The sequence below is a fragment of the Melozone crissalis genome, unplaced genomic scaffold (assembly GCF_028551555.1).
Source record: "Melozone crissalis strain CALT ecotype California unplaced genomic scaffold, PUWL_Pcris_2 ptg000007l_1, whole genome shotgun sequence".
Lineage (NCBI taxonomy): Eukaryota > Metazoa > Chordata > Aves > Passeriformes > Passerellidae > Melozone > Melozone crissalis.
Genome location: NW_026535785.1, coordinates 18,494,488 through 18,516,010, shown reverse-complemented (window position 1 = coordinate 18,516,010; position 21,523 = coordinate 18,494,488). Strand labels below are relative to the sequence as shown.

Genomic DNA, 21,523 nt, shown 5'->3' with positions numbered 1-21,523 from the left:
TATATTTGTGCATGCATGTGAATGAATGACTCTGTGTGTGTGTGTGTGTCTGTGTGTGTATGTACATGGCAAGGAAAGCTTCACTGTCTTGCAATGACTACTTCTCACTATAGAAATAATAATACTTCAAATATTTTTAAAGACTAACCTGATCCACTGCTGCCTTTTTAACTAGTTTTTTTCCTTTGCACAGAATGAAAAACCAAAATATCTCACCCTTTATATTTGCACAATACCTTAATCATCTTAAGCCACAGTTGGAGGCAGGCAGCCAGCCCAGCTGTGTGATCCATCACAAATACTGCAGCACTGACCTGGGTCACAGAGCCAGCACCAGCAGTGACAAGAAACCCCCCAGTGACCAGTAGGGAGCTGGTAGCAGTCCCAAAAGTGCAGCTGCTGCCTTTGGCTGCAGCCAAAACCCTTCAGAGGTGCAGGGACTGCTGTCTGCTGTGGTGACATGTCAGCCCAGGAGCAGCAGAGCTCCTTTCTAGACACAGAGTTAAACCCAAAGATGCCTGCTGGTCATAATCCTCACTGTTCCACACATTCCTAAGGCATGTTTGCTTTACAATGTTTGATTTAAAATACATATTGTGCTGAGCACACGAGAGAAGGGCTGAGGAGGGTCCCACTGGTGTGTGTGACAGGGTGGAGGTGCCCAGCCCTGACTCCCTGTGCACAGCTGGCTGTGTGTCACCTCCTCCAGCACAGCACCAGCTCTCTTGTGCTTTGCCTTGTCTCTGCAGGTTTCTGCTGTTGTGGAGTGCAGTGCTTATCATGTACCCAACCAGTCTGGCTGTCATTGCACTGACCTTCTCCAACTATGTCCTGCAGCCTGTCTTCCCCAACTGCATCCCCCCCTATAATGCCTCCAGGATCCTCTCCATGGTGTGTCTGTGTAAGTATTTGCTTCTTGCACCCACACAAATCTTGCCCTGGTTTTACAAGGGGCACTCCAGCCAGGCTGGGGTCAGGGCCCCAGCTCCAAAGGCCAGTGGGGAGGTCCCAGGAGAGGCACTGTGGTGGCTGGTGTGGGATGTTCTGTCCCTTTGCCCTTGCCTGCAGAGAGTACAAGGGCCTAGAGGGAGGCACAAAGGCACCCAGACCCCTGTGGGTCAGGGAAAAGTGGTGGCAGGTGAGCATGTGGGATGGGGCAGAGCTGCAGAACCGTCCCATGGGCACCTGGCACAGGTCACCACACCCTGTGAGCCCTTCCTGTCCCCTCTCACACTCACACATGAGTGTGCAAAGACAGCATACAGCCAGCTCTGTATCAGCCACTGCTGGGGCTGGAAGAGGCAAAGCTGAGCTGCAGGACTGGAGATTTTCACTGTTCCTGAGAGGAGGCAATGATCCTTCACACTTGTCAGAACCCAGGACATTCCTCTGGCTGCCCTGGAAGACTCAAGACCCTGGCAGGGGGCTCAGAGACCTTGGCATGGAATAGAAAACACTTTGATTTTAACCTATGGAAACAATTACCAACTTTGTTACAAGCCACAAAAGTTTGAATAAAATGATAAATTCACTATCACAAAGTGAAAAAGTAGAATTTTAAAGTTTTTAGAATGGGGGTTCAAGAAGCAAAATAGAAGAATCTAAGCGTGTCCTGTTTTCTTCTTCTTGTTGTCCTATATCTTCTGCTATGATAGTGACACTTCTAAATTAGTTTAAAATAAAGACAAACTATCTAACATAAGTAATTAGTATTAAAAATTATTGTAAATAAAGTACACATATTTTTTAGTATAAAAGATAACACTGCCCCAAGGGTGGTCAGTGTGCCTCAACCCAACCTGCTAAACAAACCTGCACAAATCCAAAAAATAATGTATTAGAAAAAAAAAAAAAAGCAACTTTAAAAACCAAACCCAAAAAATTCCAACTTCTTTGAGCACAGGGCTAAGAAAAAAGACTTTTAATACCTCAAGAGCCATTCTAACAACTCAAAACCCAAACACACTGGGCACGGGCTCAGGCACAGTTATTGAGCTGGGGAGAGCCCCTGTGGCAGCACCCAGGGGCTGATGGCTGCCAGGGATGCTCCTCCTCATCCTCATTCCTGGCCATGCTAGAACTCCCTGCAGGAACACTGTCACCACATTTCTCTTCACAGAGAAAAGCAAGGCACAATTCTTCCCAAGAATATTGCTGGGATTCACGTTCCCTGAACTTCAGAGAAAGAAAAAACAATTCTTATCATGTTTGCTGTACCTGTGTTGTGTCAAAGTAGAATGCAATGTGGAGATTGTTTACCCAGAGTGATGGGGTTTTGTTTCCTTGGTCTGTCAGGGCCAGGTGTGTGTGTGTGGGGGACTATCAGGGGCCAGTCATGAGATTCTGAGCAGTTGAGTGCTTGGCACATTCAGTTTAAATGTAAGATAATATAATATAGAATAATATAGTATAAAAAGTAATTAATTAGCCTTCTGATAAGATGGACTCCTCATCATTTCTCCCTGTCACGGGGGTCAGCCTGTTTCAATAGAACATGATTGGGTTTTTCACTGTTTTGGCAGTACATTCTCAAGTAAACACAATTTCATTCCACTGAACTCAGCCTTTTGTTCTGCAGTGCTCCTGACATGGGTGAACAGCTCCAGCGTGCGATGGGCAACACGCATCCAGGATATTTTCACAGCAGGAAAACTCTTAGCCCTGACCCTCATCATTGTTGTGGGCTTCATCCAGATCTTTAAAGGTACTCTGTGAGATACTCTATCATTGCTATAGTACTGTTGATAGACCTGATTTTTCCCACTTACTGCAATGTTTCCTCCTTACAAACTGACCTGAAGGTGTGCTGGGTTTTGCCAAGCTGTGGGATTGCACACTGACACAGATGGGGAAAGAATGACACAAGGGAGAAATCAGCTGTATCCTCTTAAAAAAAGTCTCTTTCCAGTCCACCTTGTAGGATTTGATAGAATAAAGGAGAACAGCTCACAGTGTTTTGGAATAGTTACTTAACATTTTTAATCTGTTGTGCATTCCTTAATTTGAATTGTTCTGGATGTAAAATGAATAAGCAATGCTTTGCCTAGGGCAGGATGATATCTGCTTCATTTCAGGCACTAGTCCAATTTCCTACAAAAAGTCACTTGTAAGATTAAACTAAGGTGAAAAATGTCTCACTGATTCACCAGTTGTTGGAAAGCCAAAAGTACAAAAGACCTATAATATTTTTATCATGGGTCATATAAAGGATGAAGAAATGTGACATTTACAGAGAACAGAAAATTTGTTTTCTCAGTGGTGCTAGTCCTACAGTCTTGACAAACCTTTCAGGCCCATAGGTAATTTATTTTAAAGGATATCTCCTAAACAACACCAAACTCTTGTAAAAGAGAATGTCATTAAGGGCAGGCAGGAATTTGCACTGCCCAGGATCCACCCTCAGCCAGTGCAGGCTGCCAAAGGGTCCCATGAGTTGCTGTGGCACAGATGTGGTGATGGAGAGCAGGAGCTGCCTCACCAGGACACTGTCCTGCAGGAAGCACTGCAACTGCTCTGTCAGCCCATGGTGCCATGAACAGCATGAAGGCTCAGTTCTAATAAAGAATAAAAAGCAAAATCTTACATATTTAAAGTCTGTGAGGTAGGTAGGCATGGCCTAACATCTGCCTTGCACTCTCTATGCAGGAAACTACAAAGAGCTGACACCAAGCAATGCATTCAGATTTTGGATGACTCCATCTGTGGGGCATTTAGCTTTAGCTTTCCTCCAAGGGTCCTTTGCATTCAGTGGCTGGAACTTCTTGAACTATGTAACAGAGGAGCTGGTGGATCCCCGCAGGCAAGTACCCCCCTCATGGTACCCTCCCTGCAGTGCTGAGACATGGGAGCTCTCTGGGAGCATTTCTCATTTCATGAGGGGCTGCAATGTCATTCCATGGCTGTGGGACTGGTCTTTCCAAAGGAGAGAGAGTTTTGTTCAGAACAGATAGCAGTCAAGTTATAGAAACACTGAAATTAGGTATGAACTGAATCAAAGCAGCCACAGACAAGGCAGGATCTTTATGTCACTATTCAATTCCAGAGCAGAAAATTAACCATGGATGAGGTGCCACACAAATATCACAGGAAGAATCTTCTTTGTCATAAAACAGTTTAATTATTTGGAAGTTGCTTTGCTTTTTCACCCAAAGCTCTCCCACAGACACCTGAAAGAGAAGATGATTTGTGCAGCAAAAGCGGCACACACTGCCAAGGCAGCTTACCCTGGGTCACTGCTGATCCTGGCTATGGGAAGGGTTGGAAAGGATTCATCACAAGCAGCCTGAGAAGGCTGGAGGGAAAGGGAATTTTAGTTCAGCAAAGCTCAAATGTTTCAACATTTCTGAGTTAATAAAGTGGGATGGCAAATGTCAAGAGCAGCTCTTGGAGCATTAGTTACTCCTGGGCATCCAGTGCACACAGCAATTAAACAGCAAGAAATGGAAGCTATTACAGCTTGGATGGGAAGGAATTAAAGCTACAGCCTTATGAGCATCTGTGCACACCAGTGAGTGGCAAAGTGTCCAGGGATTTGGCAGAAATAAAGAAAGTGTGGTAATGTGTTTCCTTATTAAACAATAATATTTTATTGGACCACCATGATTTCAAAGCTGAACAATAAAAGAGTTATTACTTAAATAAGGTAAATATGGCCTTAGCTGAGAAATAAAGAGAGAATGGAGCAAATGGCCTTTTTTAAAAATTATTGTTGTAAAATTAGTTGAGAAATTAAAGTATTAAAAAATTGGATAACCAAAACCACTTCCTACTTTTACTAAATCCATTCAAGCTCATAAGGTTAAACAAAAAACCTCTTCTCCTAAATCTGCCACAGAGAGAAAAATTCATTCTGTTAGATACAGAACAGCTCAGGTGTGCACCTCTAGGAATGTCTCTGGGTTGGAGATCAAGTACATCTGTAGTAAAGTGAACAACCAGACCAGGGCCAGGGCAGCAGCTGAACCACAGGATCCCCTTCCTTTTCAGAGCAGCTGAAGGTGAAGCAAAACAAGACATTTTATTGCACCACAGTGCCTGTCCCCAGGGCCTTTGGGAAGTGGATGTTTCATTTTTCAGTCTGTCCCAATCCCAGTCAAGAGCCCCAAGGCAGCTCGTGGTATCTGTCCCCTGGAGCTCCCTGCAGACACAGCATTTCATTTCAGCCTTCTCTCACCTGCAGTGGGGCAGAGAGCTGGGGAAGCTCTGCATCCCTCACAGACACACCAAGGCACCCACCTGGCGACACAGCATTTCATTTCAGCCTTCTCTCACCTGCAGGGGGAAGCGCTGCTTCCCTCACAGACACAGCCAGGGAACTCACCCAGGCCCCACCCCACTGTCATGATCTCACTGTGCATGGTTGTAATCTCTTATCTACCCTCCCAATTCTCTTATCAGGAACCTGCCTCGTGCCATATTCATATCCATCCCATTGGTGACATTTGTGTACACGTTCACCAACATTGCATATTTCACTGCCATGTCTCCCCACGAGCTCTTGTCCTCCAACGCTGTGGCTGTAGTAAGTAAAACCATTCCCTGCATGTACCACCACACTTTGATTTCAGTGCTGTGCTTTGCAGTGTGTTTCAGTTTCTCTGCCTTCTGTTGCTTTAGACATTTGGTGAAAAGTTACTGGGCTATTTTTCCTGGGTTATGCCAGTCTCAGTGGCCCTATCTACATTTGGAGGAATAAATGGATACCTTTTTACCTCATCAAGGTTAGATGGAGTACAATTTTATGAACGTTATCTAATTTGGGGAGGGGCTGTTTTAATTGCATTTGCTAGAGAAATGCTAGCTAGACATTTTGGATATTGTAGAGCATGAGTTTGTTGCTGGGTGTGTTGGATACAATCAGTTATGAATTATTCGGTTTCAAATCAGCAAATGTAATATTGAATCATGACATTTCTTGCAAATTAATCCTCATGAGTTATTGAAAGTGTTTGCAGATGTGGAATAATTCACAGTAAGAGCCAAACACAGCTTTAGCATGGAACCAAAGTAATTTTATGTCAATAAAGTTCCAGTAGCTCACAGCTAAACTGTGCTTTGCTCAAGGAGGAGTTTTGGGGCCTGGTGCTGCACTCAGCTACAGGCATTTTAATGCTGGGAAATCACCTTTCAAGCAAGATGCTTTGCAGGCATAGTGCTGATAGCTGGGCCAGAATCTGTAAAGTCTGTAAGATTGTCATAAATAAAGTCTGTTTATAATAACTGACCTGTCTTAATTTAATTTAGAAGTTACAATGTTTTTTGAGGAAACAGCTGAAGTACCTTGGGAAAATTATTTATCCCAACCTTTTCATGGGTGTGATGAAACGCAACAAATTGGAGTACATATGTAACAGGCCGTACACTTAAAAGTGAAAAGCTAAGGCATGTTAAACCTTACCCAGACCCCTTTTGGCACTGTAAATACCCACACAACCTTCAGAGCCATCACCCCTCACTGGGTAAAGAGACGATGCTGGCCAGCAGATGGTCCTTGGAGGTATTTTGGCATCTCAGAGCAGGTCTGAGATGTTCCCAGGTGACATTAGCTGTTAAAGGCCTTGCACACTGCAGGGTTCAGTTTAAATGCCTTTCCCCAGTCTCCAGCTGTCTCTGCAGCTGCAGCCACAGCTCCTTTCCATGAGAAAACCAGAGCAGGTGGTTGAGATAAGAGGTTTTATATGAGTAGGGACTGGAGAGGCTGTTGCACAGCCAGTGGATTCATCATTCCCCTTCTTATTTCCAGGCTGTGTTTCTCTGGTGCTCGGGAAGGCCACTTGCCAAGTTTGCTGGCCATGATCCATGTCAAGAACTGCACACCCATCCCTGCCCTCCTCATCTGTGTAAGTTCCTATCCCTCCTCCATCACCTGCTTTTAGAACCACTGAGAGGTGAGCTGGAAAAACCCTTGAGAGGTGGTTTTACCCCAGGAGAGGAGCAGTGGGTCACCCTGAATAGCAGTTGGTAGGTGCCAGCTGAGCAGCTCCAACCAAGCAGCCTTCAGCCTCAGAAACAGTTCCTCCTCCTCCTCCTTCCAGTCCCCTTGGCACCTGAAGGGTTTCCCTCATAACCTGAGTTGCAGTGTAAGCGCATTATCTCTTGTCCTGCAGCAAGAGACATGGACTGGCTTTTGAAACAGAGATACTTCATCTAAGAAAAGACAAGTGCCTTAGACCAATTTTACCTGCTTCCCACCAGAATTTGGAAACCTCCATGGTCCTAACCCCACTCCAGCAAGGCTGCTTTAGGTCCTGCCTCCAAAGCCAGAGATAGGGGGGTCCCAGGGAAAGGACAAAGTGCTCCAAAAATTACTTTCAACAACCAAGACACCTTGTGAGGGGTAGCCAGGCAGTTCTCCGAGGGCCACAGATATTTCTTTCCACAAGCCAAAAATTAAGTAGGGACAATGATTCCAGCAGGGAATCTGCTGAAAGGCACACCAGGCAGACAAGAGGTCATCACCTTCAAAGGCCAGACACCAATGTGCCAGCTGTCGGGAGTGCTGGGGGTCCAGCTCCTGGTCTGCTCCATGGGAAAAAGGTTCCCCTCACTTTTTAGACAATTTCCACAATACTAATGACTAGGGAAGTTATTATTCTAAACAAAGATCTTTATATGCTTTTATTGGTAGTGCAGCTGGAATTTGTGAAGGGTTTTATAGTGGCATAGAAGATGACAAAGAGGAAAATGATTTGTGCTGCTGCTGTCCATGGCCACAGGGCCCAAGTAAAGGAATTCCCAAGGGGCATTTTCTTGAAATCTTGGCTGATCAATGGCTGCCAACTCCAGATTTGCCACTGATATCAAAACCACAAGGCTTTCACCCCAGATGCACTAGAAAGATGCTTGTTTACATGTCTCCTGGCTCTAACAACAATTCTGGCACAATACACCCATACAAAATTTCACCAAATAAGCTTTTTTTTCCACCATAAAAGCTCATTCCACTTTTATGACAAAATATGCATTTTGTTGAGGTTTTACGGCATTCCTGGGGCTTAGTGCCCCATCACAAACATCTTGTGTATTGCCCATTGAAGGTTTGGGGTAAACTGCCCTGGGCAGCCATTGTGGGATGGGATACTCTATTCTACAAGGGCAGAACTCCTTTGTCTTTAAAAATACATCAGTTGAAACAACAGCTGAGTGTCAGAGGCTGTTTTCTGTGGAACAGCCCCAAAAAGAGCAAGCTGCCTGTTGAGCTGGCTGATCCATGCCATGCCACCCCCTTGAATCACAGTGCCAATCACAGAACCAGCATGGCACATTATTTCATCGTTTGAAGGTGTTTTAATGCAGCTCAGTGCACACCAAATGCTGCTAGGAAATATTTATTTCTTAACAAATAGAAAGATACTAATAGTATAGTGTAGGCATCTACTGCAGCAAACCGGGCCACACTTCAGGCAAACCTAATTAATACATCAGGTTCCTTGTCTCTTCCATGGAATCACACCTAGCTCTCTGCATGGAGAGCAGCTTGTTTGTACATCAAGGATGGCTATTTCAACACTACCAGTGAGACCTTTATGTTTACTGATTTCCTATTGTACTGCCAAAAATCAAGGGGCCAAGCTAAATGTAAAATTTGGGCTGCAGTTGTTTTGCAGGATGGTGGGGAGTGGCTGCCAGCCAGGGGGCTGTGGCCAGGCCAGCTGGAAAGCAGCACCCCCTTGTTGTCATCTTATTGCAAAAGTTCCATACCTTCTCCATGATTTCTAATGGACAGCTCCTCACAGCACTGACTCCCCCTTCTTCACAGCACAGCCAACAAACTCCAGCTGGCTCCTTACCCAGCTAAGCCACTCTTTTATAGTCCTCATCCTTATTGGACACAGATGTGCCCTGTTAAGGGCAGGCCTGTTCCTAATCTTTGGTAATTAGTACAGCTGCAGCTCCTCAGGGGTGAGATTACTTTCTGCACTATCTTTATTTTCTTACATTCTATCCCCCCACACCTCCTCTTCAGCCACAGGGGCTGGCACCACCCTGTGAGTGGATCTGACGCACCAGTGGCATTGTGCCACTCCCAGTGCCATCCCTGCAAAGCCCTCAGTGGCAGCAGGGAGTTGTGTGACACAGTGCACCCTGCAGGGGACAGCACAGACTGTGTTATATGGCAGTGGTATGAGATGGTGCCCAAATTTAAATCCATTTTGTGCTCAGATAGTTCAAGGTGTTTAAATCCCCCAGCCAAGCCTCCAAGGCTCTGAAAAGGGGAGCAGAGGGACCAACAGAGTATTTGGTTATGGTGATGCTTATTCCTTTGCTGGAGGTGCAGAAACCTTCCCTCCTGGGAGGAATGTACTGTTGAAACAGCTAATTAAGAAAAAAGGGAACCTGGATCAACACAAACCAAACCTTGAGCACTCTCTGGAGGGATTTGGATATTTGGTTTCCCTCAGGCTCTGGGCCCCAGTGTTCACTGGGCTGGTATTTTGTGCAGGTGAGTGCTCAGCCCCTGGGGTACCAGAGTGGGTGGGGTGCTCAAGGAGCAGTGCCCTGGCCCCCAGCTCAGCTCTCCTGGGTTTACAGTATTGATGCCTTTTTGCTGGTCCTAAAAATCACAAGCTAGACACAGGTGCTAAAGAGGAGTTACCTTTACAAGGATTCTTAGGTGCATAGCTTGGTGGAAAGCAACAAAGATGCACACTTTATGTTTAAAGTGCATACAATTTCTGTATATTTAGCAAATTAGCATAAGTGACAAGAAACCCCAATTAGAGGCATAAATGATGAGGTGATTTCCCCCTCAGTTCAACCCTTTCAATCCCCCCCACTCAATTAGACAGGAACTAAACTTTGTTAATGAAAATGTGTCTTGGAGAGCTGGTTTAAGCCTTGGCTTCCCGGAAAATCTAAACTTGGACCCCCAGCTTGGACCCACAGGGGAAGTTATTTCATCTTTCTGTCTAATAGCGTAGGTAAAAAGCTAGCTATGAATACTAGAATAGGCTACAGCCCTACAAATGTATGTGTGCAGAATATAGAGAGAATACAAAAGCAAAAAAGGTGGAATCAATTCCCTATCAGCATTAGGCAGACATAGAGTTCAAAAAGCAAGCAAAAGCACGGAAATGTCCACCATCCATCTGCCAGTTTCCAAACAGTAGTAGTGCTCATAAGATTCATGATGCTGATCAGCTGTGACATGAGCCAGCAGGAGCAAGGGCAAACCTCTAATTCTTCATAAAATACAGAGCACCTGCAACAACACAGTGCCTGAAACACAGCATGTAAAGTCTACAAAACCCTTTCACCTGGAGTCCTCACCACAAGGTTCAACAGCTCTTAAAACACTTCACAGAAAAAGGTGGAGTGGGAGCTTTGCCAGCCTTCCCAGCCCTGCTTGCCTATGGGCAGCAGAGACACCTGTGCCAGCACCCAGCACAGGGTGTTTTTAAATCTCTGGCTTCAGCATGCCCCAAATCACCCCAAATACCCATTTAGCCCCAGCCCTGGTGGCACAGCTCTGGGATAAGGAACAGAGCCACAGAAAGTAGCACATGCCCAGCAGGTGCCACAAACAATGGGATTTTTAATTAACTATGGGATTTTTTGCTTGGTTTTGTTGTTTTTAAGCTACTTTCTCTAGTAATGGCTGAAGAAGGCTGTGCTCCTCTCGTTGCAGTGTTTGGCCACACTCATCATAATGCTTGTTGGAGACACCTACACACTGATCAACTACGTGTCCTTCATTAACTACCTCTGCTATGGAGTGACAATTATTGGCCTGATTGTTCTACGCTGGAGGAAACCCAAAATCTTCAGACCTATCAAGGTGACACTGTTAGAGCTCAATCTCTTGGTTGCAATGGGTGGGGTGGGGACATCTCTCAGGCCATGTCCCAGAGTGCCATTAGTGTAACAGAAGGGTACACAGGCACATCTCTTGTGAGCTGGGCAGAGAGGGGAACAGTGGTGGAGGGAAGGGGGCACAGCCTGGGGGAGCTGGAGCCTGCTCTGCCTGCAGCCCCCACAACCCCCCAGCCCCTGCTGCTGCTCTGCACAGTGCTGCTCTGCTCTGCTCTCTCCTGGCAGGTGAACCTCCTCATCCCCATCACTTACCTGGCCTTCTGGGCATTCCTGCTGGTCTTCAGCCTCTACTCCGAGCCCATTGTCTGTGGGGTTGGACTCATTATCATTCTAACTGGAGTGCCAGTGTTCTTCCTGGGAGTCTACTGGAGAAATAAACCAAAGTGTGTAAATAGGCTAATAGGTAAGGCAGCACTGTGTGCCTCCCTGCCCTCCCAGCCAGGGAACTGCCTCAGGAGCCTGGCCACCCCTCCCAGCCATGGTAGCCCCTGGGCACAGGCTGGGCAGGCACTGCTTTTCTTTGGGCAGCTATTTTGAACACTCCTGGGTACATTTAACTCATCTCATGCCTCTGTGCCCATGCACTCGGCTTGCTCAGAGCAGCCTACACATCCCAGCAAATACAGAAGGAGTCACTTTACACACACAGAGACTGAATGGACAGTCACCAAGGGACTGAAGAGTTTGTTTTGCCCTGCCTCCTCCCCCTGTGCACCAAGCCAATGGTGACATGATGAGCTATCTCATACTCAGTTTCTTACAAAGACTCACATTACCCCTTATATAAAATTGAAACTGCAAACAGTCTTTTATGTTTTGGTTGCACTTGGTTTTTAATCACTTTGCTCCAAGGTGAGGACTTTCAAACAAGCACACTGCAACCCTCTAGAGGGTTTCTGTCAGCTGCACTTGGCTGCACTGCCAGCAGCTCCCCCTGGCCAGTGGTCACTGCAGCTGGGCTTACACAGGGCCAGGAGGGCTGGCTGCCATCCCATCCCAATCCCCATCCCAATCCCATCAGGCTGCCATGGGCAGCACTGGCAGCTCTGTGAGGGGCTGGGGAAGGGTTGTCCCTGAAGGTGTCCCTAAAGGTGTCCTTAGAGCTGTCCCACCTTCATTTGCCCTGCTTCAGGAGCACTCTGCAGACTGAGCTGGAGGGAGAAGGGCTGGAGGGCTGTGCAGCTCCTTCCCACATGGGATTGCTCCAACATCCCATTTTTGTTTGGAAGCCCCCATTAACCCCACTAACGCTGGTGATTTGCTCCCTGCAGAGTCCCTGACGTGCTGGGGGCAGAAGCTGTGTTTTGTGGTGTACCCTCAGTGTGGAAGTGCAGAGGAAGAGCACTCCCACTCCTCCTCCTCCCACTCCTGGAGGCTGGTGAGCGACACAGCAGTGAGGAAATCACACCAGCGTGGCCTTTGAGGCTGAAGTGGCTTCTTGTTTACATGCTGATTTTTGAAAAAAAAAAGTTTTTCTGGAAAAAAAAAATTGTTTTAGAGCACCAATAGTGAAGCCCATAAAATGAGCTACATCCTTTATGGCCTCTGTAGCTTTTAGTTATTCCCTATAAAAAAAAAAAAAAGAAGAAAAAAAAAAGAAAAAAAAAAGAAAATAAAGAAAATGTAAAACAAGGAGCTGGTTGGTGGTGGGTTTTTTTTTCTGGCAGTGTTCTTTCTCAGCAGGGGAAAGCAGCACAGACACAGCTCTGGAATACTGATTTTAGTCACCATGAGGGTCCACCAGAGACACACAAATTTAGGCATTTCAAAACTAGGGCAGCTCCCAAAACAAAATCAAAGCACAGAAATCAAGAGACAGCAAGGAGACCTGTTGCTGTCCCTGGGTGAGGTGAGTGCCCAGGAAGGTACAACCCAAAGGATCAGCCTTCCACACACCTGGAGCAGCACAGCACCCCCAGCCCAGCTCCACAGAGCAGCACAGCCAGGGCTGCACTGAGCACAGACTGCAGAGTAAAAACCACAGCACCAACAACCCCTGCACCCTCCAGCATCATTCTGGGACACAGGAAAAAGGTACAGAGTAGTGATCTAAATCTCAGGTAGCTCAGTTTTGCAGTGATCTAAATCCCAAGTATCTCAGTTTTGCAGTGATCTAAATCTCAAGTAGCTCAGTTTTGCGGTGATCTAAATCTCAAGTAGCTCAGCTTTGCAGTGATGTAAATCTCAAGTATGTCAGTTTTGCAGTGATCTAAATCTCAGATATCTCCTTTCTGTAGAGATCTAAATCTCAAGTATCTCAGCTTTGTAGTGATCTAGCTCCCAGGTATCTCAGCTTTGCGGTGATCTAAACCTCAGGTAGCTCAGCTTTGTAGTGATCTAAATCTCATGTAGCTCAGTTTTCCAGTGATCTAAACCTCAAGATTCTCAGTTTTGCAGTGATCTAAATCCCAAGTGTCTCAGGTTTGTAGTGATCTAAATCTCAAACGTCTCAGTTTTGCAGTGATCTAAATCTCAAATATCTCTGTTTGGCAGTGATGTAAATCTCAAGTGTCAGTTTTGCAGAGATCTAAACCTCAGGTGTCTCAGTTTTGAAGAGATCTAATCTCAAGTATCTCAGTTTTGTAGAGATCTAAATCTCAAGTATCTCAATTTTGCAGTGATGTAAATCCCAAGTATCCCAATTTTGCAGTGATGTAAATCCCAAGTGTCTCAATTTTGCAGTGATGTAAATCCCAAGTATCCCAATTTTGCAGTGATGTAAATCCCAAGTGTCTCAGTTTTGAAGCCCTGATGTAGAGATGGAGGGGGTTCCTGCATCCCTGATGGGACAGGGCTCCTGCAGGGAGCTCAGCCTGCTCCAGGTGCCACCTGGGGAGGATGGACGTGTGCAAAGTTTGCAGCAGGCTCAGCATGGAGCTCAAGGGAAGCACAGGAGAGGACCCTGATGCTGCTCCTGTCTCTTGGCAGGTGTCAGGTGCTGTCACACTGCTCCAGAGACCAATTCCCCTCTCCAGCTGGGCTCAGCCAAGTATCACTCACACATCAGATGCTCCTCAGAAAGTGTTTTGCATATTTTATTTGTGCCATACACTAGGGGAAAAAAAAATCATGCACTTAATAAATATATGGAGATTTGCTGCTGTAGCAGTATGGCCACTTTCACACCAGGGAATCTTCTAAAAATGCAAAATGTGAGAACAGCACTGAGCTACTGTTCTTTCACAGTATTTGAAAACAAAACCTATCACATTCAGTAGCCTTGGTAACAGCCATCTGAATGTAATTTTACAAGTATCTTTCCATGGCCCTGGCACAAAAATTGTGGATTCATTATCTTAGTTAATTATTCAGAAATACTTTTGTAATAAAATAATAATAATATCTATATCTATATATTAAAATTCTATTCATCTCCATCTTTCAGAGGGTAGACACTAAAAAGAAACACAGTTTACATTCTTCTCTCTGTATAAAGCTGTTAACTGTAAGAGATTAAAATACATATTTAGCTAGAAAAAAGGTGTGGTTTGTGTATATATATCCACACATGTAAAGAAAGATTCCACATTTTAAATAATAGCATGAATATATTGTTTGTTAATGGGAATCATAAATATTCAGCTTGTTTTTCAAAGAAAAGTTCAGAACAGACCTCCCAGTGGCTAAGCAGCTCCCGAACCTTTAACTAATATCAGAGGCTCTCATGATTAAATCTCCTTTTCCATAGCTCAAAATCCACCTTCTGAGGTATAATTTCCAACAGATTAATTCTTTCAATACCTTTACTAGTTAGTGGGAAAACTACATGTACTACAGCATCAGAAATACTGATTGCTTACAGAACTGCTAAGTTTTGGCATGGGTTTATTTTTGTTTGTTTAAACAATTAAAGTATGGAAATCAGCCAGCAAGGAAACTTTGCAGTTCTTGAGACAAGTCTGTATGGTAATGAGAAAATATTAATAATAGTAATAGTAGTAATGCTGAAACAGCTACCAAGGCTTTTCTTGGCTCTTATATAAGGAAAACAAAAGCAAAATTAAAGAACAAATTTCCTCATAATTGTTAATTGAATTTGGCTCAAGTTTTCCCTGGTTATACTGACATGCTTTAAAAGGAACAACATTTGGCCTTAAATCAGAAGGCTTAATTTAGAACAGGCTGATTTACTAGACTTCATCTTTGAATTACATGCCAATCCCCAAAAAGTGTTCCACAATGTTTCATTTTTAGGAACAGCTTCATCTCTGCTCCCAGCATCACATACATCAAAGGCTTTGCAAAGGTTAGTGCCTAATGTGCAGAATTTCTAACCACAGAAATCAATGTACAGAAATTTAAATTCATATGCTAAATGAAATTCAGCAGCACACTCAATCCATATCAGAGAGATTTTTCCCAAAGACAAAGCAATTAGCCCCAAAGGAGACATAATTTTAAAGCCCACTGAACAAAAAGCCTTGAAGCAGCTGACACTACCAGCATGTTGAGACTACTGTGATACTTGATACAGAAAGGCAAGCTGCTTCCAACAGAAAGGAGTTAAAATAAAGCTTGAATAGCATTGCAATACTATGTAAGCCTATATATTTATATAGCACAAAATACCAGGGGGTGTAATGCAGAAAATACTCTGGGGAGTATCACCTGTAAGTCAGCCTAAGGCAAAGTCAGTAAAAAATTGATTGGATTATTCTAACCTGATTTATCACAGGACTGAAAACAGTGGCAACAGATACATCATCACTGTGCTACATGCTTTGTAAGACAGAAGTGGAGAAGACAAAATTCCAGGAGCTGGGTAGGCACTGTTGGGACGCACAGGGAGAATGAGGCAGAGCTTCTGGGGCCTGGACACCCTCAAGAGTTTTCAAAAACTTGATAAAGGAATTTATTGTCTTCCATTCACCCAGAAGAGTTTGATCTCAGAAGGATCAAGGGATGAGACTCACAGAATATTCTGAGTTGGGAGGGACCCACAAGGAACATGGAACCCAGCTCTGAAGGAACAGGCCCATGTGGGGATTGGGTTCAGAGCTCTGTTTCAGTCCAGAGCCTTCCTCCACTTAAGGACACAGGAGTCCCCGTGTATTTAATAATACATCAGACTTGGAAGCACCTTTCCAAAAGATGTATCCAAAACCACTCAGAGCAGGTTGCAGTTGGGTTGAGGGGTCCATGGGGGGCTGTGTGTTCGCTGGTAGCAGCAGGCAAGGAGAGGAGACTCCACACGGCTCCTGAGGGGGCTCATCAGCTGAGGGTTTATGGGGTCCCACCCCGGGAGCAGCATGGTTCCTGAAGGAGAAGGGGGGAAGGGGAGGAATGGGAGGGAGAGAGGGAAAGCCTGGGGACAAAAGGGCCAAGAGAGAAAAGGGCCAAGAGAGGATCTGCGGGGTCCCCTCACAGTTTACCAGGGAGATTAAAAATGGGCGCAGGATAAGCCTTGGGCCAATGGGATTACAGATCCATGAGGCTTCAGGGGAGGATCACAGGCCTGCAATAACCCTACATTTTCAAGGGGTGAGACAGAGCAAACCATTTAACTAAAATGTAAAACCACAAGAGCAGATTTCCTTTGCCACCCTCCATCACTGTGAAAGCACAAGGCCTGGTGCAGCTGCCAGCCTCAGGCCCCAGAAGCGGCCGTCTTTGCCTGGGGTGGGCTGAGGGCCCAGGACAGAGCCATGGCCACAGCCCAGCTCCAAACAGGCTAATGCTGTGAGAGAAATGTGCTGAGAGCTGAGTTAGACAAAATAATTCACCTTCAAAGGAAACACAACATATGAACAACCTCTGGTGCAGCTGCCAGCCTCAGGACAGGGACTGGTAGCACCAGGGGAGGCCACCTTTGCCTGGGTGGGCTGGGGAGCTCAGGACAGAGCCACAGCCATAGCCCAGCTCCAAACAAGCTACTGCTGTGAGAGAAATGTACTGAGAACTGAGTTAAACAAAATAATTCACCTTCAAAGGAAAGACAACACATGAACAACCAACTAGCCCTTGACAGACATGCTGTCCCACACTTCATATTCAGAGGCCTTTGTCAAGGGATTTCCCATGTTTCACTTACTTGGGAAAAACCATTTGGTTTCCAGCCCCTTTGTACCAAGAACCAAATCAGAAATTGCTCGCAGTTATTCACCTGCTGAGGAGTTCTATGAGACATATTAAAAGAAAAATGTAGGGTAAACTTTGCTTAGAATTTGTCTTTTCCTGAAGCCTTAAGAGTTCAGAGAGTTGTGTCCTCTCTCCACTCCCAGCTGTGAGTACAGGCAAACTGAACTCTGGTTTTTAAACTTCCTGTCCTTGGTCCTTGACACCTCTCATCAGGGCTCTATCTTCAATGAGAAACTTCTGCACTTGGAAAATGGAAAGGAAAATCCAAGGAGGAGGATTAGAAAGTAAGTAAGAAGATGCTGAGAGGCCAAAACCAAATTTGTCTTAAAGTCCTACAGTAAGACACAGGTATAGAAGGGAGGGAGATCCAGAGAGCATCATAAAGCAGGGAACACATAGAATGAAAGGAAATAAAATTAAAACCTCCACCACTCACCTCAGACTTGGTAACCATTTAATCCCTGCAGCCAAGAACACAAGAGCCAGCATCTGAAGAGGGAAGAACAGCTCACGGAGCTGTTTGCTAGGGTGACACACTGACAAAGGACAGGACACCAGGTGTGCTGCCTGCAAGGCTCAGGTTCAGACAGCTATTTGTACCAGATTTTAAATCCAGGCACTTACCTGAGAGATTAAATCTCAACTACCAGCCAAGTCCAAAAATCTTGAATATACAAAAGCAGTTTTTTCTCTCAGAGAAAGGTGTGATTAAAAAGTACCCCATTCCCTTCAGGCTTCTCAAGTGCGCCCCTTGGTTTGTTGTAAGACACATCTATTGTACTGCACAGGCTGTCAAAACACTCAGGTGTCATTTACAACTCTATTTCCATCTCCTGGCTTTTTCTCACTCCAGCCTCACATCAGGGTATGATGGTATGGTTTGAAACATTAATGCTTCTGCCCCTGTAGCTGAATGAGCATTTCAAGGCAAAACAAACCCAAAGCACAGCAAAGCCAAGCCTTTCTGCTAGGCTAGATCCCTCTGCATCAAGCTGGGTCCTTCCATCCTTCATAATCTGGGCTCATCATGAAGTCTGTCCAATTCTCTTCAATAAAGATAAAGATTTCCAAGTCTGGAACACAGTCAACACAAAATAATTCAGCTTTCACCTTCTCCTGAAAAAGAGCAAGACAGAGCCAGCAGTGGCTCAAAGATATGAGGAAGGAAAAGCATCAGCAAAACAAGCACTGGCCTCAAAAAGGGGAGAGGCTGTACTTCAGAAATTATTTCTTTAACCACCCTAACAGTTTTACACTTCAGGGCTTCTCTTCTTCTTCTTTTTTTTTTTTTTTCAGTTGGGATATATGCATACATACACATCAAAGGCAGCTACATACAACAGTGAATTTCCTAGAACCAAGATTTCACATATATTATTTAAAAAGTGATATCCCTTCAACCAGCTTCAGCTACCAGAAAAAGCAGATGATAAAAAAAACCCCAGAGGTACAAAACCAAACCAAAATACACCCTCCTCCACCAAATTCATGTCCACACATGGAGTCATGGGTCAAGCTAATACCATGGGAATAGAGTTTAGGAATCCTCAAGCTTAGGTATTAAGAGTGACAGTCAGGAACCCACAGGCTCTGGGCATATCAAATTTTATTAAAAATTAAGAGATCCAAAGCAAGGCAAAGCACAATGATGCCCAGCATCTTTCTGGTTCAGTATCTTGCTCAGTAGTCCAGGAAGCAGCAGCAGCAGACACTGACAAACATGATGCCATACCTGAATCATCTGCCTGCACACACACTATGGGAAAATGTAATTAAATTAATATATACAACACAAATTAAAAACAAACAAAAAAGCCAAAAAGCAGATAACAGAAATAGAGAACAAGTATGCTTAAGGGATGTTGCAGAGTAATAGACAAGCAGGAAGGTACCAGAATTTCTAACAGAAATATTCCCTGCTTTACCAGCAATAAAGGAAATATTAAGAGAATCACTTTTCCCCTTTATGCTGCCTATGAGCTTGCATTCTTTTTAAACCAGTAGCTATTCTTCTCTATTCAGAGAGGTGTTTTTTGGAAAGGGGGTTTTTTAGAAGGGTTGTTTGGGGTTTTTTTGGCTTGCTTAGACAGGGGAATTTTGTATCTTAAAAAACCAAAATCAACCCAACAGCTTAAACACTTTGTATCCTGTCTACAAAAATCCTTAAAGAATTCAGATAAATATTGTTAAAGTAAAAAAAATTTGAAAAGTTTACTAACCAATTAACTTAAGGTTGTAAAGTCTTTAAAATATTGCATTTCCACTTTTTTTTTCTAATTTTAGGAAGTTCTGAATACAGGGAGGCAGTTTATATGAGCCAGAACTGAGGTGCCTTCAAGGATGGTTGATTCCCTGTTTAACACTTTCAGGAGATGGCAGAAGGGCAGACACACACTAAGGCAGACTTTGTGATTTACACAGGTATTGACATTCCAGGGCACTGCACCTCTTTGTGCTCACAGTGCAAATATAGAGATTTCTTCTGTAAAATTAATACTGAATTTGTGGCTCTTCCCTTCCAGGGGGTGGGCTAGGAGAGAAACCTGCCCTGCAGCAGTCAGTGCTTACAAAGAGCACCAGGCTTGTATTTCCCATTGATGCAAAGCTGTATACAGTCCAGTAATGAGGGCTGTGCATACTTCTGTATGGTTCAACATCAAATTTTCATTAACCTGGATTTTTTTTTAAGTTTCTGAAAGTAAAACCTTCTCAGTAAAATTTTCACTGAGTTACCAAATGAATCAATACACAAAATATGTATGATACACCTAAGAAATAATGGGAAGTTACACATCTTAGATATTCAGAGTTGCTCCCAAAATACAGCAGCACTCTGAAGTACATATTTCAGTTTTATGAGCCTTATGATGGTGATGGCTTGAGGCATGGCATGACCAGCATTCTTTTATTATAGAAATATTTTTCTGTAACAGAAATAAATATACATGTATTTCTAAGGTCCTTCATATCTACACAAAATAAATCTTTACTCTTTCTCCTAGCTGTACTTAACTACCTTAGACATACAAAACTATGGATTTAAAATTACCTCTAGACAAAAAAAAAATAAACACACTAAAACACTAAAAAATAAAGACACTAAAACTTTAAAATTACCTCTAGACAAAAAAAAAAAAAATAAAGACACTAGCCTTTGATGGAAACAATACTCTGGCAGTGCAATGACTACACTACATGGCCTTGCAAAAGTGAAATGTACCCAAAATGTTTACAAATGCTAGGAAAGCAAGATCTCTTTCAAAAGTGCATTTTCTTTGATGAAATGAGTTCTGATCACAGAAGAACCTGGAAAAAAATACTGAGCAGTATTTATTTAATGCAACTACAACTCTTGTTATGCATTTTGCCACAAGCTCTTCCTGGGATTAATGCCCTCAAGAATTTGAATCTTCTAACTCTGGAATGCACAGTATGAAACCAATTTGCAACAGAAGAGGAAAAAAAATCACTTCTATTTAATTCTTCTGTATTACATTTTAGTAGGAAAAGTCCTATTCCTTGTTTTTTTCAAGGCATTCCCCCAGAGAAAGTCCTAGTGAAAGATCCAGGGCAAAATACAGCCCATTTAAAGGAAAAAGTCTTTGACACTGATGTAAACTGTTCACTGCAGAAGTCTGTTTGCCTCTACAGCCAGGAAAGTCCTGTGAGCAGCACAACTCAGGCCCACAGATGGCAAATTTCACAGGTTCAGTTAATAACTCTGCACAATCTGAATTCCCACAACAACAAACAGGTTTTGGAGCACTCAGATATTTACAGAGCAGCAGCATCAACCTCCTGGTGACCTCCTTTAAAAAGCATTTTTGTGTGTCACTGTGTCAGGGGGGAATTGAAGAGCTCTTGTCAGAGCAGGGACAGTCTGGCCACCACAACAGGACCAAGCCATCACCCAGCAAAGTTCTGGCATTCTGCAGGGACTCCTTGTTATGCAATGCCACCTTCTTACAGGCAAATAACTTAATTACTTCTGATAACACTCTAAAAACCAAAAAGGCACCAGTTTACATTTAAGTGTGTACAATCTACACAGTGTCAGCTTTAAAAATGGCACTGATGTATTTCAGTTCTTCAAAGAAAAAAAACAAAAATAAAAAAGCAAAATAACATTAAAAGATAAATAAAACCACTGGCTTATACATCTGCACTTAGGTAGCAGATTTACAAGCAAACTTGTGAGACAGATTTTATTTCAAAATAAACCAGAAGTCTGATCATGACCAAGGGCTCAGCACTTCTCAGTGCAGCCCCAAGGAGCTGGAAAGCCTCAGGGTCCTTCAGGCACTCTCAAAGTGGTACCAGCATACTCAGAAAAACACAAGGGAGGAGAGGACAAAGGGTAGAGAAGGAAGAAACAATTCTGCAGCTCCCAACATCACCATGAAGAAAATGCAACACATGACAGTGCTAGAAAGAAATATTGCTGCAACTAAGGTTCAATGCACTGCACTTACACTCAACACTGCTACTCTCTCCTTACAAAGCTTTAGTAGCTAAGACACCTGATTTCATTCTGGGTATTCCCCACATAAAATTTGGATTTTGTGGATGCTTTAAGGTTCATATGGCCATCAAAACATTCCTGAAGGGAGCAAAAGAAGTGAGCAGTTTCCAT

The 21,523-nt window shown here is 44.0% G+C and overlaps 1 protein-coding gene across 2 annotated transcripts in view; it reads left to right on the top strand.

The window, feature by feature from the left end:
• Positions 1–12,369, top strand: part of SLC7A10 (solute carrier family 7 member 10) — a 40,542-nt gene extending 28,173 nt beyond the window's left edge. The window contains exons 3-11 of one of the 2 annotated variants that reach the window (XM_054296313.1): positions 750–901; positions 2,579–2,704; positions 3,646–3,799; positions 5,398–5,521; positions 5,617–5,720; positions 6,743–6,839; positions 10,628–10,777; positions 11,038–11,215; positions 12,084–12,369. In XM_054296313.1, coding sequence (XP_054152288.1) covers positions 750–901; positions 2,579–2,704; positions 3,646–3,799; positions 5,398–5,521; positions 5,617–5,720; positions 6,743–6,839; positions 10,628–10,777; positions 11,038–11,215; positions 12,084–12,235 — 1,237 coding nt within the window. In that variant the 3' untranslated portion in view covers positions 12,236–12,369. The remainder of the gene's footprint in view (positions 1–749; positions 902–2,578; positions 2,705–3,645; positions 3,800–5,397; positions 5,522–5,616; positions 5,721–6,742; positions 6,840–10,627; positions 10,778–11,037; positions 11,216–12,083) is intronic. The other variant, XM_054296315.1, reaches the window with a different exon arrangement.
• Positions 12,370–21,523: the final 9,154 nt, after the last annotated feature.